Here is a 13327-nt window from a genome sequence, read left to right as displayed (position 1 = left end):
ATTTGCTGCAGCCAACAAGACGGGTGATGCAACGTCTCTGTGTTCAATTTGAGAACAGAAGGATTGGTGACGGGGTTGAGCTGGATTTCCAGATTCCGAGCAATCCTGAATATATTCCTTCACTTACAGAAGAGTGGATTTGTTTTCCGGAAGGTCCAGCAGGACAGGAGGCTCAGCTGTCTGCGAGGGGTTGCCCGGCTGGTTTGTGTGGGACACCGTGTCTCTCACTCCTGCAGGACAAAACGCAACAATCAGTTAACGAAGCCAACTTGTTACACAACACATTCGGCGGTTCTAGTTGTTTTTCTTCCCCCCTTTTTCCCTATTTCACATCTGACTCACAAACTTCAGTCCACAGCACCTCGGTGGGATCCCGATTAATTCTCATCGCAATCCCTCATTTAAGCCTGCAGTACACACTCCTTCTGTTCATCACTCACTTTGACGTTTTTCACGCTGCAACTTCCTGTGTGAAGGCGAGGTGCGATAAGGTCACCTGCCGTAACAAGGTCCTATTAACTCCATCCATGTTTTCATTAAATCAATATCCATGCTCTACAGAGCTCATCAATCGCTGCTTCCTGCATGAGGAACCTTCATTCTGCGGAACTGTCACCAATAAACAGCTATTTCCACCAGCAAGGTGGGAGACTTTATAATGACAGCCAAAGATCATGAGTCAGGTTGAGGGCAAGTCCAGAAGGTACGTTACTTTTAATGAGAGAAGTTTCTGTGTTGGGATTTAGAATGAGCTAAGAAACGTTTTTTTCAATCCCACAACTCATTGCATGGTGAACAACTGTTCCTTCACCACTCAGAATACGTTCATATCGCCTTCGGCAACAAGCGTTCAAGCAACCACTTTCAATGTGAAGTCTGTGTAAACGCACGTAAACGCAGGATTTGAGCATCAATTTTAAAAACTCTTGTGTTCACGCATTGCTACGCAAGTCTCTACGACTGTTTTTTCTGGCTGTAAGTACAAAACACCGTTGAACGCCGTTGTACGTTAAACCAGGTCGAACTTAGACCAATCAGGGTCCTGCTAGTGACTTATGGAGTGCGCCTCTTTTAGTTCATGGAAAAGGCAACCCATTTGAAAATTGATCATGGAAGAGAAATGAATAATTGCGGTTCTTCAAATGAAGTACTACTGCCGCTCTTCAGAAACTATGTTCTAGAAAATGACGTTTAAAAAAATATTATGAAGACATCAAGTCTTTCATATATATCGGAATGGAGCTGTGAAAGAAAAAGGTGGGAGCAAGATTTGCTACATTTCCTGCCACGCCTCTTCCAACTGTGGGTGGCGGACAGTAAACAGTAGAAAAAGAAAATGAAGAAGAAGCCTTTTCCTTCTTGTCCAGTTTGTATTTAGCATGTTCTAGATCATGCGTCACGTGCCCGGTGTGAACGTAGCATCACATGTTTTGTAAGTCTTCTGACTACATTTTGGAGTTGAAATGCGTTTTCCTTTTTCTTTCTGTCACCTCCACATAAAAAAACAAAAGCTGAATCTCCCGTACCGTAGAGCTGCCAGACTCGCACTTTGTCCTCGTAGGGCAGGTCATATTTCAGAGGGTCTCCCACTGGACCCTGGTAATAGGGTCTCATGATGGACTCCATGGCGGAGGTGTGCACGAGGCCGATGGCGTGACCGAACTCGTGGACTGCCACTGCGAACAGATCCATCCCGTGAGAGTCTGGGAGAGATAAAACAAAATGCAGGAAAAAGAGGCTGTTAGAGGTGTGGCCAGCATCTGCTTCTGTCAGCTGAGAGTGTGACATGTTCAAATGTGGTACAGACACAGTGCAGGGGTGGATGGACTGTGTAACTTTAGACTAAATCTTTCCTTTTTCATTAGCATCAGATAATTCATCCTAAAAAAACAGAAATGCATTTAATTTTAAACCAATGACATTTGAATTTATTTGGTACCTTAAAGTTTTGCTTTATCACTTGCCTTAGCGCTTGTTTAGCAAGTGTTAACTTAAAATAAAGTAAATTGATTTTTTAAAATGGTTTGCAACTTCTAAATTAAAATGAAGTAAAACGGCACATTAATGTAGTTATTTATGGTTAGGTCAATGTGCTTTCCAGTTGAGAATCACTACCGACTGGGATTCTCATGTGGATCCAAACCTAAACTTGCTTTCAATAAATGTTCTAATTATTGCCTTTCTCAAATTAATTTGAAAGAGATTACAGAAATCAGAGTCAAATTCAATGCATTTCCTGATACAATAATGCACTCAATGATTTTATTCTTTGCAGTCGGAAATCAGGATCCAGAAGACTTCAGATTTAAAGGTCTGTTAAAGAGCATAAAAGTCTCATCTTCACTCAATTAAACCAGAATTATCAGGAAGTGATGGGACACAACCTGAAGTGTAGAAGACCAGGATTGTGTCAGAAACCTAATTAGTGATGTGATGTTCGATGCTTCAAGAGGTATGAAGAGTAATGGAGGGGGCGTTTTGAGCATATCGAGCCTTGCGTCATTTAGGGGAGGAGATGAAAATGATGACGTCTACAGCCTCGCTCCCCAACTGTTCCAGGTAACTGATTAACCCTTGTGCTATCTTAGATGACCCCACCCTTACATTGACGTGTTCTTCCTACCATGACAAAGGTGGATAAAGGTGGAAGGATTTCATGTAATCCATGGAGACCAGTGAGGTTCACAAATCATTAAAGAAAAAAGGTTCAGAGCACTGTCTAGTGGGTCTAGATGACCCAACTCCCAATGTCAAAGTGCCTAGGATAGCACAAGGGTTACGGAAGTGGTTTTGGATTTTTTACTGAAGCAAGTCGATGCTCCACTCTGATGCATTGACTTGTAGACAAATGGATCCATGCATGCCTTTGTTTTTAAAGTTGATATGAATCCCTCCGGCTTGGTTCAAAATGTAGGTGTTTGATGGAGAGTTGCGGTCAGTTTGGAGATTTAGGAGAAACTGTTGCCCCTGTTTTGCTGTCCTGATTGTTACACAAGCACAATGACATCACACGCCCACGTCCAACGTGTTCCTACTTGTTCTTTCAATCTGACCAATGTATCATGAAAAGAAAATCCATGTTAACCCTTGTGCTATCCTAGGCACTTTAACGTTGGGAGTTGGGTCATCTAGACCCACAAGACAGTGCTCTGAACCTTTTTTCTTCAATGATTTGTGATCTTCACTGGTGTCCTTGGATTACATAAAACCCTCTCCACCTTTATCATAGTAGGGAGAACACGTCAATGGTCATCTTGACCCCATAGGATAGCACAAGGGTTGTATGTAGTATGTGTAGTATGTAGTCATAATTTATGTTGATATCACAAACATTCACATATTTAATCCTTCATTTGTTCCATATTAATCTCTCTTTCAGTACCACAGAATCATGATGGTTTCATTATCACTTTGCCTGTTTAAAATGTTTTGTCCACTTGGGGGCGCAGTGGAGCAAATGAAGCACTTTGGAGCATCAGCTCCAGAGTCAAGCAATTGGAATGCTTCAGTGCTTTATGGGACATCATTCCGCCATCACTACTAAAACGTAAACATTTAGTAGACCAACTTAAACATGACAAAGACCACAGAGAAACAAAAAGGCGACAAAGCAGACGAGCTGACCAGGAAGAACAGAAAACCAGACGCTTATATACACTGAAGATCATTAACACAAATCAAGACAGCTGTGGATGATTGACAACCTAAACTTGATGTGACTGACAGAGGAAAAAAAACAAAACAAGAATGCAACTGAAGCGCTCAATCCTTACAAGAATTTATTGTGTGCATGAACCTTTGTGGCTTTTTCCCATTTTAGGAATCAACATCTGCTCTGAGCAACAACTGTAACTACACAGTTGTTTTAGCAGATTCACTTTTATGATTGTATTTAGCAGAGAATTTTACACTGGATGCCCTTCCTGACACAAGAATGTATTTTATCCGGGCTGGGGACCAGCACCATATTATGAATCTGAGAAAAAGGAAAACAGTAGAAGTTAGATAAACTTTTACAGTTTGAAAATTTTCAACACAGTTTGTTTTGCCAGTAAATACACACATGGGCAACATTTTTGGAACCTATCTGTAAAAAAACAAACGGAAAAAAAAAGCGAACAACCCACAATGATCACTGAAATAACTTGAATGTTTTTTAAAAAGCAGATTGAAATCAATGTGAACAACATCCCATTCAACAACGAAATACGCCGGGGGAATTGAATGGGAGGAGGTGAGGGCCAAAAGCTGCACCCCGGTGATCCGCCGCCTCTCAGGTGGCAGTGCATCAAGAGCCGTCAGTATCTAATACAACCACAATGGAGAAGTCCTCCTTTGAGAACCCTTTTTTAACACTCTGTGCCTGGAACCACATTCAGCAATGCCAATAAAAACTTGACAGTGTAAAAAAAACACACAAAAAAAACTCTTTTTATCCTCATCCACTGATGATGGTGAACTCTGTGGGTTTAGAAGGATCTGGGCTGGGAGCCATCACACTGTGGAAATATGGATTGTGGACAGAGAAATAACTAATCTTAGACCTTAGAAGAAATGGACCAAGTATGGGATGGCGACCTTTCCAGGGAATACCCTGCTGCAACTTTTAGACTTTGGAAACATCTAGCTGATTTACGACAGGAAAAAAAGGGGCAATTTCAAATAAAAGCAACCTTTTTTCAGAATTAAAGCTGTCATTCAGACTAAAGCATGTGGACGTGCTTTTGAGGCTAAAACAAAGTTGTGTATACTTGTTTTTTGTGTAAACTGTTCTTTTAACGTGACATGTATACTCTCTAATTCCACAGCATCCTTCACAGTACATTCCTAACAGCAATACACATTTTTTGAAAAATATAATACATTATTTAGCCTTTTCATTCAAGTTTTGAATCGTTTGGATAAGTTGCGAGTCTATCAGCATGAGAGACAGCTTACAGAGCTTTGGGTGCCATTGGGAATGTGGTGTTGTGTGATAACCAAGGTAATACTGCCTGAGTACCTGAGCTGCCAGTCAGAATCTGAGCGTGGAATGACATCTAAAGAAGCTTCAGGCCATTCAAACAACTTCCTTTCATGCTCAGTCAAAACAAGAAAGAAAAGGCTTGAAAACTTGCTGGTGTGACTCTGGAGTGAGACAAAAACCTTGAGCTTAGAGGCTGAGATTTGCAAATAAATGGGGGAGCGGGCATGTCACATTGAGCTGGCTTTATGTTCCTTGGTGGCTTGGCTGGAATCGGTCTACTTGGGGTTAGACTTAGTTTAGGGAACGGAGTCAGACTTACAGGATTCACCTGGGGTATCCGGGAGACAAAGGCCAACTCTAATCTACCCGAGCACATGGCGCAGGTGAACAAAGGAAAGATGGCGTGAAGGAACTGCGGCTCAGCGAAGAGGATCTACCGTGTCATTGTATTTACAGTCCACACACAGCTGACAGAGTTGGTGTAGTGGAACGCCTGCGGACAGAGAGCTAAAGGAAGGAAAGCCTAAACATGGGGGGAGAGATGAAGAGCAGCTTACATTTAAAGAGGTTAATCTGTGTTTTTTAAGATTCACCAGTAACCAACAAGGTATAGATATACACTGAACCAAATACTTTTATTGCAAACTGCTGAGAACAGACCATGTGGGCTTCTCAACCTAACTAAAGTGACTTGAGAACCTGCAGGTGATTTTCTCCTACCACCAAAATCAAGTCAATCTGTAAAAATTTGAAAAAGTTCACTTTAAGTAGATTTTTGTTTGTTTTCATACAAAAAACTTGACAGAAGTCAGAGCTCCCCCTCTGGTCATCGGCGGGAACCGATCTTCTGATTTCCTGACCCTGTTTTATCTCTGACTGTTTGCCTGCTGCCTGCCCCGAATCTCGCCTGGATCCTGACTACTCCTGTTTCTTCTCTGATTCTCCCATGCTCGTTATTGACCCGTGCCTGCCTGACCCTGATTTAGCTTAGTGGCCTTTTACCTGTGCTAATAGAACCTGCTGCATTTGGAACAAACCGTCTCCCCATTTTGTGACAGAAATAACTACATGCAAATATTTTAGCCAGAAACCTGATGGCGCTGTGGCTAAAACAAACAGTCACTTTTTCATAGGAATAAACGTTATTGGTACCAAATGGGCTCAGAATGCCAGACCTCCTTTGATTCCACACAGCAGAAATAATGAGTCCTTTAAAGCAGTGGTCCCCAACTGTACTGGTACGGAGACTGTTGTACCGAGCTGCAGAGAAAAGAAAAAAAACAGCCTATGTTTTTCATGTTTTCTTTATAATCTGATTCTGAAGGAAATTTTATTTTGGAAAACTGCTGATTCTCTACATTCCACTCATTCTTGACGCTTGTCAAGTCCCTCTGTCATTTCAAAAATCCATCTGCTTCTGAAAGCTGCTGTGCCGACCACTAAATTGAAACAAAGTCAACAAAAAACAAACGGATTTGAAAAGTTTCTTTTTGGAGAAAAGATCCTGTGAGGAAACAGAAGAAGAACCTTCGACTTCAAAATAAAATAAATCTGCATTCAACAGACCAAAAACGAGAGTTTTTATTCCAAATACGGACAGTTGTTCCCACAGACCATAATAATAGTGCATAATATTCAGCAACCAGCAGTGCAATGTTACAAGGATGCTGCTAATAAAATTGTTCAAATGGTGGATTCACTTTTATGATTGTATTTAGAAAATATCAATTTTGGTAACCCTTTTTTGTATTTATGCATCGCACCTTAAAGTGGGATGAGACTGATGTTGGAGTCGGAATTTTAGCGTCCCATTTAGCAGTAATGGGTTATGGGAAGATCTAGATCAAATTTTAACGGTCCCCACACATAATCTTGTGTACAAATAAAGTTCAAAACAGCTGCAGATATTTCAGAGAGAATAAAAATAAACCTTACCCACAAAGGTTAGGAAAAACTGGACACTAAAAAAAAAACCTAAACAAATCAGACACTCACTTCAGCTGTGTTCTGTGAAAATACTCCCAGACATTAAACTGGTCCGTGGCCTGAAAAAGTTTGGAAACCTCTGGTTTATGAGATTATTCCTTGGTTGACACGTCTACCAGACACATTCAGACTCAAGTTGTATCCTTAATATATCCTCTTTATGTCAACTACCAGTACCTGAATTACCTATTACAGTATACGTTTTGGGCTTAAATAATAAGTTATAAAGCCAAACTTTTTTTGTTGGTTTTGATTTGTTCACTTCAGCATTGTTGATTAGTTTTTGATGTGGCAAAAACAAGACACCAACAAACTCATAACTGTGCTTTAAAATAACCCCTTTGATTATCCACGAAGGGAAAAAGTCTGCCCCCAACAACAATGACATTTTCTTTTAAATATTAAAATAGCATTTTCCTCTGCAATTTCGTTTTCCCCTGCACCACAATCTTTAAAAACACAGAGGGACAGATAATAACAAGGTAAGGGAAAAATAACTTTAACAGTTTCCTAGCAACACATTTGACTCAGTTTTACACATTTGAACAACAAAATTAAAAACATTTATTTTACAAGGCTCTTTTGAGCCTAGGAACAGACTGACGACCTGTACAGGGAGTACCCCACCTTTGCCCAAATGTAGCTGGGTTAGGCTTTGAGCCAATGACCCTCAAAAGGATGGAAATGGATGGAAGCCCCGGTTTAAAGTCCAATAAATGACCTACACTACTGGTCGATTTTTAGATCTCTCTAACGTCTTTAGCTTTTCATTAAAAAGTATTAGGCTACGTTCACACTACAGGGCTTAATGCTCAATTCAGATTTTTTGAAAAAAATCTATTTTCTTGCAAGGCCATTCATACGGTGGCCAACAGGGCTCACACTACATACAAAATGAACAACGCAACGGCATTCCCCAAGCACAACGGCATAAAACGCAGCACAACGGAAATGGTGGAAAAAGAGAAAATGAGGACTTTTTTTTCCTACCGGCGGAAAAAACAACTCAGTTTCAAACTATTCGGCGCTCCTGAAAGCTATGTGATATTTGTACTAGATTCGGGTGTTTTCTTACTAAAAAATGTAATTTCTTACACATATACGTTTGTCTAAAAATATAAATTCACCCAGCTCTCCACATAGAGACATGTGCATCTAATGCTCCTTGTCTTTTTCTAAAATTACGACTTTTAAGTTGTAAATTTACGAGAAAGAAAGTCATAACTGTTAAATTACGAGATTTTAAGTCGTAAATGCACGCGAAAAAAAATCTCGTCAATTTACGTGTTTTTTTCAACAACAATGGAACTCTTCCTATCGAACTTACAGCTCAAAGTCTTCTCTTCACAGTTAAATCTGAAACCTACTTACAACTAATACAGTTAGACCAGAGGTGGGCACTGAGGGCCGCATTCCTGCATGTTTTCCAGCATACCCTGCTCTGGCATGTTCTAATTGGCTGGACACACCTGAACCAGGTAATCAGCCATGAGTAGGGCAAGACTATCTGGAAATCATGCAGACACACCCGCCCTCGAGGCCTGGAATTGCCCACCCCTGAGTTAGACTGTTCTTGAAGCTATCTTGGAGGTCTCAAAAACTCTTTCTCCCATTCTGTGATTGACTTTGGATTTGCCAGGGTTTCCTTCTGTTTCCGAGCACATGCAACTGTCTCCTCTGACACCTAGACTTTTTTTTTGTTTGCAATTTCTCACTAAGAAAGACCAGTATTTTTCATTGTTGTTCCAGTTTTTTCTGACTTCCATACCCATTTCCCTTGATAAATGTCTTCTCTTGCTTTTTTTTTGAAGCAACACTTTCAGCTGTGCAGTTGGGTTCAGCTGAAGCTCCTGAGGCTTTGGTACCACAGTGAGCTCCAGCTCTGCTTTCATGCAGCTTGTAGGTAATCAGGTAAAGCTGGTGCACCAGTAGATATGACTTCTCTCTCTTCTCTCTTCTCTCTGTTGCACATAAACAGCTTTATAACCATTAATCAACTCGTGTTTTATAGCAGGGGTCTTTGTGTTATTCTGAAATGTACATGCATTTTTTTAGTGTCAGGAAGCTTTACATTGTTTTTTTTTTGGATGTTCAAAATTTAGTTTTTTTTACATTTAAGGCTGTTTATTGGACTTTATCACCTTGAACGCAGGAAAAAGATTGTTTCAAAAGTTCAAACTTTGATAAGACGTGAATGGAAATTAGATTCAAGTTAAGCTGTAAAAATAAATACAACGTTCTCGTGAGGTTTGTGTTGTTCAGTTGAATTGATTCTTTTTTTCAAAGTAGCTTTTCACATTCAAGCAACTGAGCAAAAAAAGGGGTTTACAAGATAAGCCTTTCTGTTCCAGTGACAGCGCTTCTCTTCTAAAAGGGTTGATTTTTTTAAACGTGTTCATTTTAATTTCTGTTTTTTAGAGCAAAAGCATAATGGCGCTCACAAGGGAGCCTGTTTAAAACAACTGTGATTGTTTTACAAAAAAACTTGAAGCACCAACATGTAAAAAAAAGACGTTTTGTAGATTTCCATTCAGGAAGATACAGATGCACAAGCAGCCAAGAATTTTACTTTTACAAATGAATAGTTTTAATACTCATTTTTATCCTAGTCATAATATTTTGGACAATATTGTTTCTTTTTATTTAGAGGAACAACAAGACAAAAACAAACAAATACTAAATTGTGCATGTTTTTGGTTCATGTAGTTTGGCACCAGCAGTAATGCAGTAATCAAGCCTTAAACATATGGAGCATCTCAGAGAACTGCTGAAAAGACTCCTCCGAACTTAAACAAACATGTAGTGAATATCTAAATCCCTTTAGAATACATGTAAAAAGATTGTTGTGTGGACAACACTGCCTTTTGTCTCCTAATGCCTCATAATCTCGAACTGCCCTTATGGTTGGATAAGGGCAGTCTGTGGGTGAAAGATTGGCAAATCTAAACTGGACGCACAGGTGACCCGCATGAAATTTTAAGACTGTAGACTGCTCGGTGAGTCCGTAGAGAGAAAACAGTCATGCACACTTAAAGGTCAAAGGTCACTTAACACGTAATGATAAGCAAGGGTGAAGACGGTGTGACGCAGGCATATGGTAGGGATTTTTTTTTCCAACCCTCCCTCCCAAACTGCATAAAGGGCCCGTTAGTGCTGTTCAATCTATAAGTGGGCGTCCCTTGCGTGTGGCCTGTCTGTTGGAAATGAGGACATTAGACAATCACAGCGTAGTTAATGTGGGCATCCTACAGGCCTTCTACAGGCACTTACATATAACGTGCATACCCTATGAGGGGACATTTGCATATAGTCAGAAAGGGTCCAGTACTCCCACCTCACTAATGTCTAGAGTGCAGCGTAAAGGCAACACTTTTATGTCATGAGTCCGTTCAATTTTACAAATACTTCACAACGCATTTACAACACACAACGGTTTGTTCCATTTTATGACGTCCCTTAAGATGGCCAAACAGGCTCAGGGGAACTGCAGGGCACCCTTTTAAGATGCAGTCGCTCTTCTCTACAACCTTCTACGGACCTGGACAACCCAAAAACCCGCACCACACCGGTCAACCTCCTGTACGGGTGCATTTGACTAAGGCTTTAACTGGTAACTTCACAAAAGAACAAATTCCTCTGTTACATATCAGCCTACCAAAGAAAGCTGATTAGTATTTTATAACTGGCAAGTTTGTATAGATGCTCTGACTGACAGATACAAAAAGTTTGGTTCAGGGACTCCAAGCTGATGCTACGATTCAGCATTTGATTCATTGAATCAATTCATTGAATTTAAACACACTTTCATCACATACACACTCAGTACTTAAGAGAACAAGGGTCAAAAAGTGAGCACACATTTAATACCTTGAATTATCTTTGGCCACAAGACTCAGAGTTAATATTACTTATAGAGAGGACGTGTGATGTTTTTGTAAAGTGGTCCTAAAATACACAAATCTTTTTACACACACGGCCGTTGAGTGCTGTGAAAAATTCACTTGCTTATTGATGCTTTTGATTTTTGGTCACAGAAATCATTTTTGCAGAAAACTGATTTCTCGCTGAGTGATGATTAATAAAAACAATCTGCTGTATGTCAAAGCCGAACAACACTTTCAGACCTCCATTAGTCTGATCCCACCACTCACTCACTCCTAATGAAAGGCCGCGGCGCCTGTCCACACAGCTGGATGGTTGACTAAATGCGGTGTTTAATTTACACCGCTCAGCATCATCGTGCACATCGGGGGACGGCCTTGCAGCCGACCTGGATTTGGCATCTCGCTGAGAACAATGCAACAGGAAATGGGGAAATGGGATTAGCGAAGGCAATTACCCAGCTCTGGATTTGTCTGATAAGTTTCCTTTTTTTTCAAAGATGATTTGATGTAACCTGCAAAAGCACCATCACTCCCTTTTTACCTTCAGGGCCAGCTTGAGAATTTTTGTCAGGGAAATACTATGCTTCTGCGAAAGCTGCTAAAAAAAATGGTTCCCTCAGATAATCTGATTAGTTTGTTTGTGTTGGAAAAGGCTGTGTGTTGTCTCACAAGCAGATGGATTTGTGGAAGCAGAAAAACTCAGCTATGAGTTGGAGACGGCAAAGTGAGAATGACAAAGTGCGATGTGTTGAAATCAAAAGTAGTTTAACTTTCTTTCATGTGCTCCAGCATATATTCCTTAAAGACCCACTTCAAGGAAAATAGTATTTTTGCCATTTTTAACATCTTCTATGGCTTTTTTTCTGATGATGGAGGACATTTATTGGGAAAATTAAACCTATTGTAGCATTTCTGAGTACCGTATTTTCCGGACTATAAGTCGCCCTTTTTTTCATAGTTTGGCAAGGGGTGCGACTTATACTCCGCAGCGACTTATATTAGAAATGAATTGAACTAAATACATTGTTAACCCTCCTGTTATGTTCATTTGTGAGGAACAGAGATGATGTATTTGATGTATGAGGTATGTTAAGTGTTAAGAGTATGTTAAGTGACTCAGAGAATCAGCAAACCTTTTTTTACAATAAGATCTTGAAGGCTAACAACATAATATTCTATTTTTCAATGATTTCATAGATTCAGAAATGCAATAAAAATGACAACTGCTTCTACAAATACAGGATGAAAACAGAGTATTAGTTGGCCAATGATGCTTCATGAAAGGAATAAATAAATAAGTATGAGAACGATTACTGTGAAATTATTAGATAAACAGTCTGCTATGATTGTGTCATATGAGGTTGTGAAAGTTATTAGTTCTTGGTCAGATTTTGTCAAATAAATTTCCTGTCAAAATGCGACTTATAGTCCAGTGCGACTTATCTGTGTTTTTTTCTACTTATAATGCATTTTTGGGCTGGTGAGACTTATACTCCGCAGCGAATTATAGTCCGGAAAATACGGTATTTCTTTTTCTAAATCACTGTGAATGCAGTTAAAAAAAAATATTTGTAATGTAGAAAAAGCACTGGTTGGGCCACAAGCTCCCTGCTTCAATCCATTCTGATGCATTCACTTGATAGACAAGTTAACATTTGGTGCAATTTCAACAAGGAAGATGTACCTCATCTTCAGGTATGCTTGGTTTCCATCACTCACATGTGACATAATTGGTCTTCACTCTGAGCCAATAGCTCAAATGCTCACTTCCCTCATAGCCAATCACAGTGAAATCCTTGCCTATGAATTCACTGAAGTTTGTATAGCTGCATTCCAGACATGTTGCTGGCCCACCTCTGCCCCGTTCTCCTCCTGGCTCTTTGATTCGCCTCGGTCAGGCCTTGACAACCATCAGCGTGTCGGCTCTGGGGTCTCTTCACTTGGTTTGATGTAATCACAAACATGCAAGATCTTTCTGGCCCTGAGCCCAGCCACCAAAGACTACTGAATATTTATGCTTCACTATTAAACCTTTCAATCCCACTTTCAAGATCTCTCCGTATTGAAATAGATGCTTGTTCGTCTTTGTTTTCCTCGTTTGAACGGGCATCAGGGTCAAAACTTTATGGCTGGATAGCTCTGATATTGGTCACAATTTTTGTTAAACTGATAATGTTAGACTGGGGGTGTGAGGGGCTGTAAGCTAGTGGGAGAGCAGAGAGATGAGAGGAAGTACGGGCAGCCTTGCTCTGCATAACTGGTCCCCCCCAAAACTCAGAGGGAAATTTTGAATAAACTCCTGCAGCTCTGCAGACACTATGTCCTAGAAAATGACACAGGTTTTTGGATTTTGGCTAAAAACAGCATAAAATACCACTTGGAATGCTCCAGATCAAAGATCAAATAGATCAAAAGATGACTGGAGTGGGACCACACGCCTTAGTGCAACAAAGACACATTTACAAAGCAAATTATAAAGAATTAAGGTTAG

At 40.2% G+C, this 13327-nt stretch overlaps 1 protein-coding gene across 2 annotated transcripts in view; it reads right to left on the bottom strand.

Annotated features, from left to right (window-relative positions):
* The window catches only part of mmp17a (matrix metallopeptidase 17a), a 122394-nt gene that overhangs the window by 30366 nt on the left and 78701 nt on the right, over nt 1-13327 (bottom strand). For both annotated transcript variants that reach the window (XM_023960393.2, XM_078955747.1), the window contains exons 5-6: nt 1527-1703; nt 128-230 (exon numbers count right to left, since the gene is read on the bottom strand). In XM_023960393.2, coding sequence (XP_023816161.1) covers nt 128-230; nt 1527-1703 — 280 coding nt within the window. The remainder of the gene's footprint in view (nt 1-127; nt 231-1526; nt 1704-13327) is intronic.

This window comes from Oryzias latipes, chromosome 12 (genome assembly GCF_053564925.1).
Source record: "Oryzias latipes strain Hd-rR chromosome 12, Olatipes_Hd-rR_3.1".
Classification (NCBI taxonomy): Eukaryota; Metazoa; Chordata; class Actinopteri; order Beloniformes; family Adrianichthyidae; genus Oryzias; species Oryzias latipes.
Note: the sequence above shows the minus strand (reverse complement) of the source record. Positions and strands in the feature narration are given on the sequence as shown.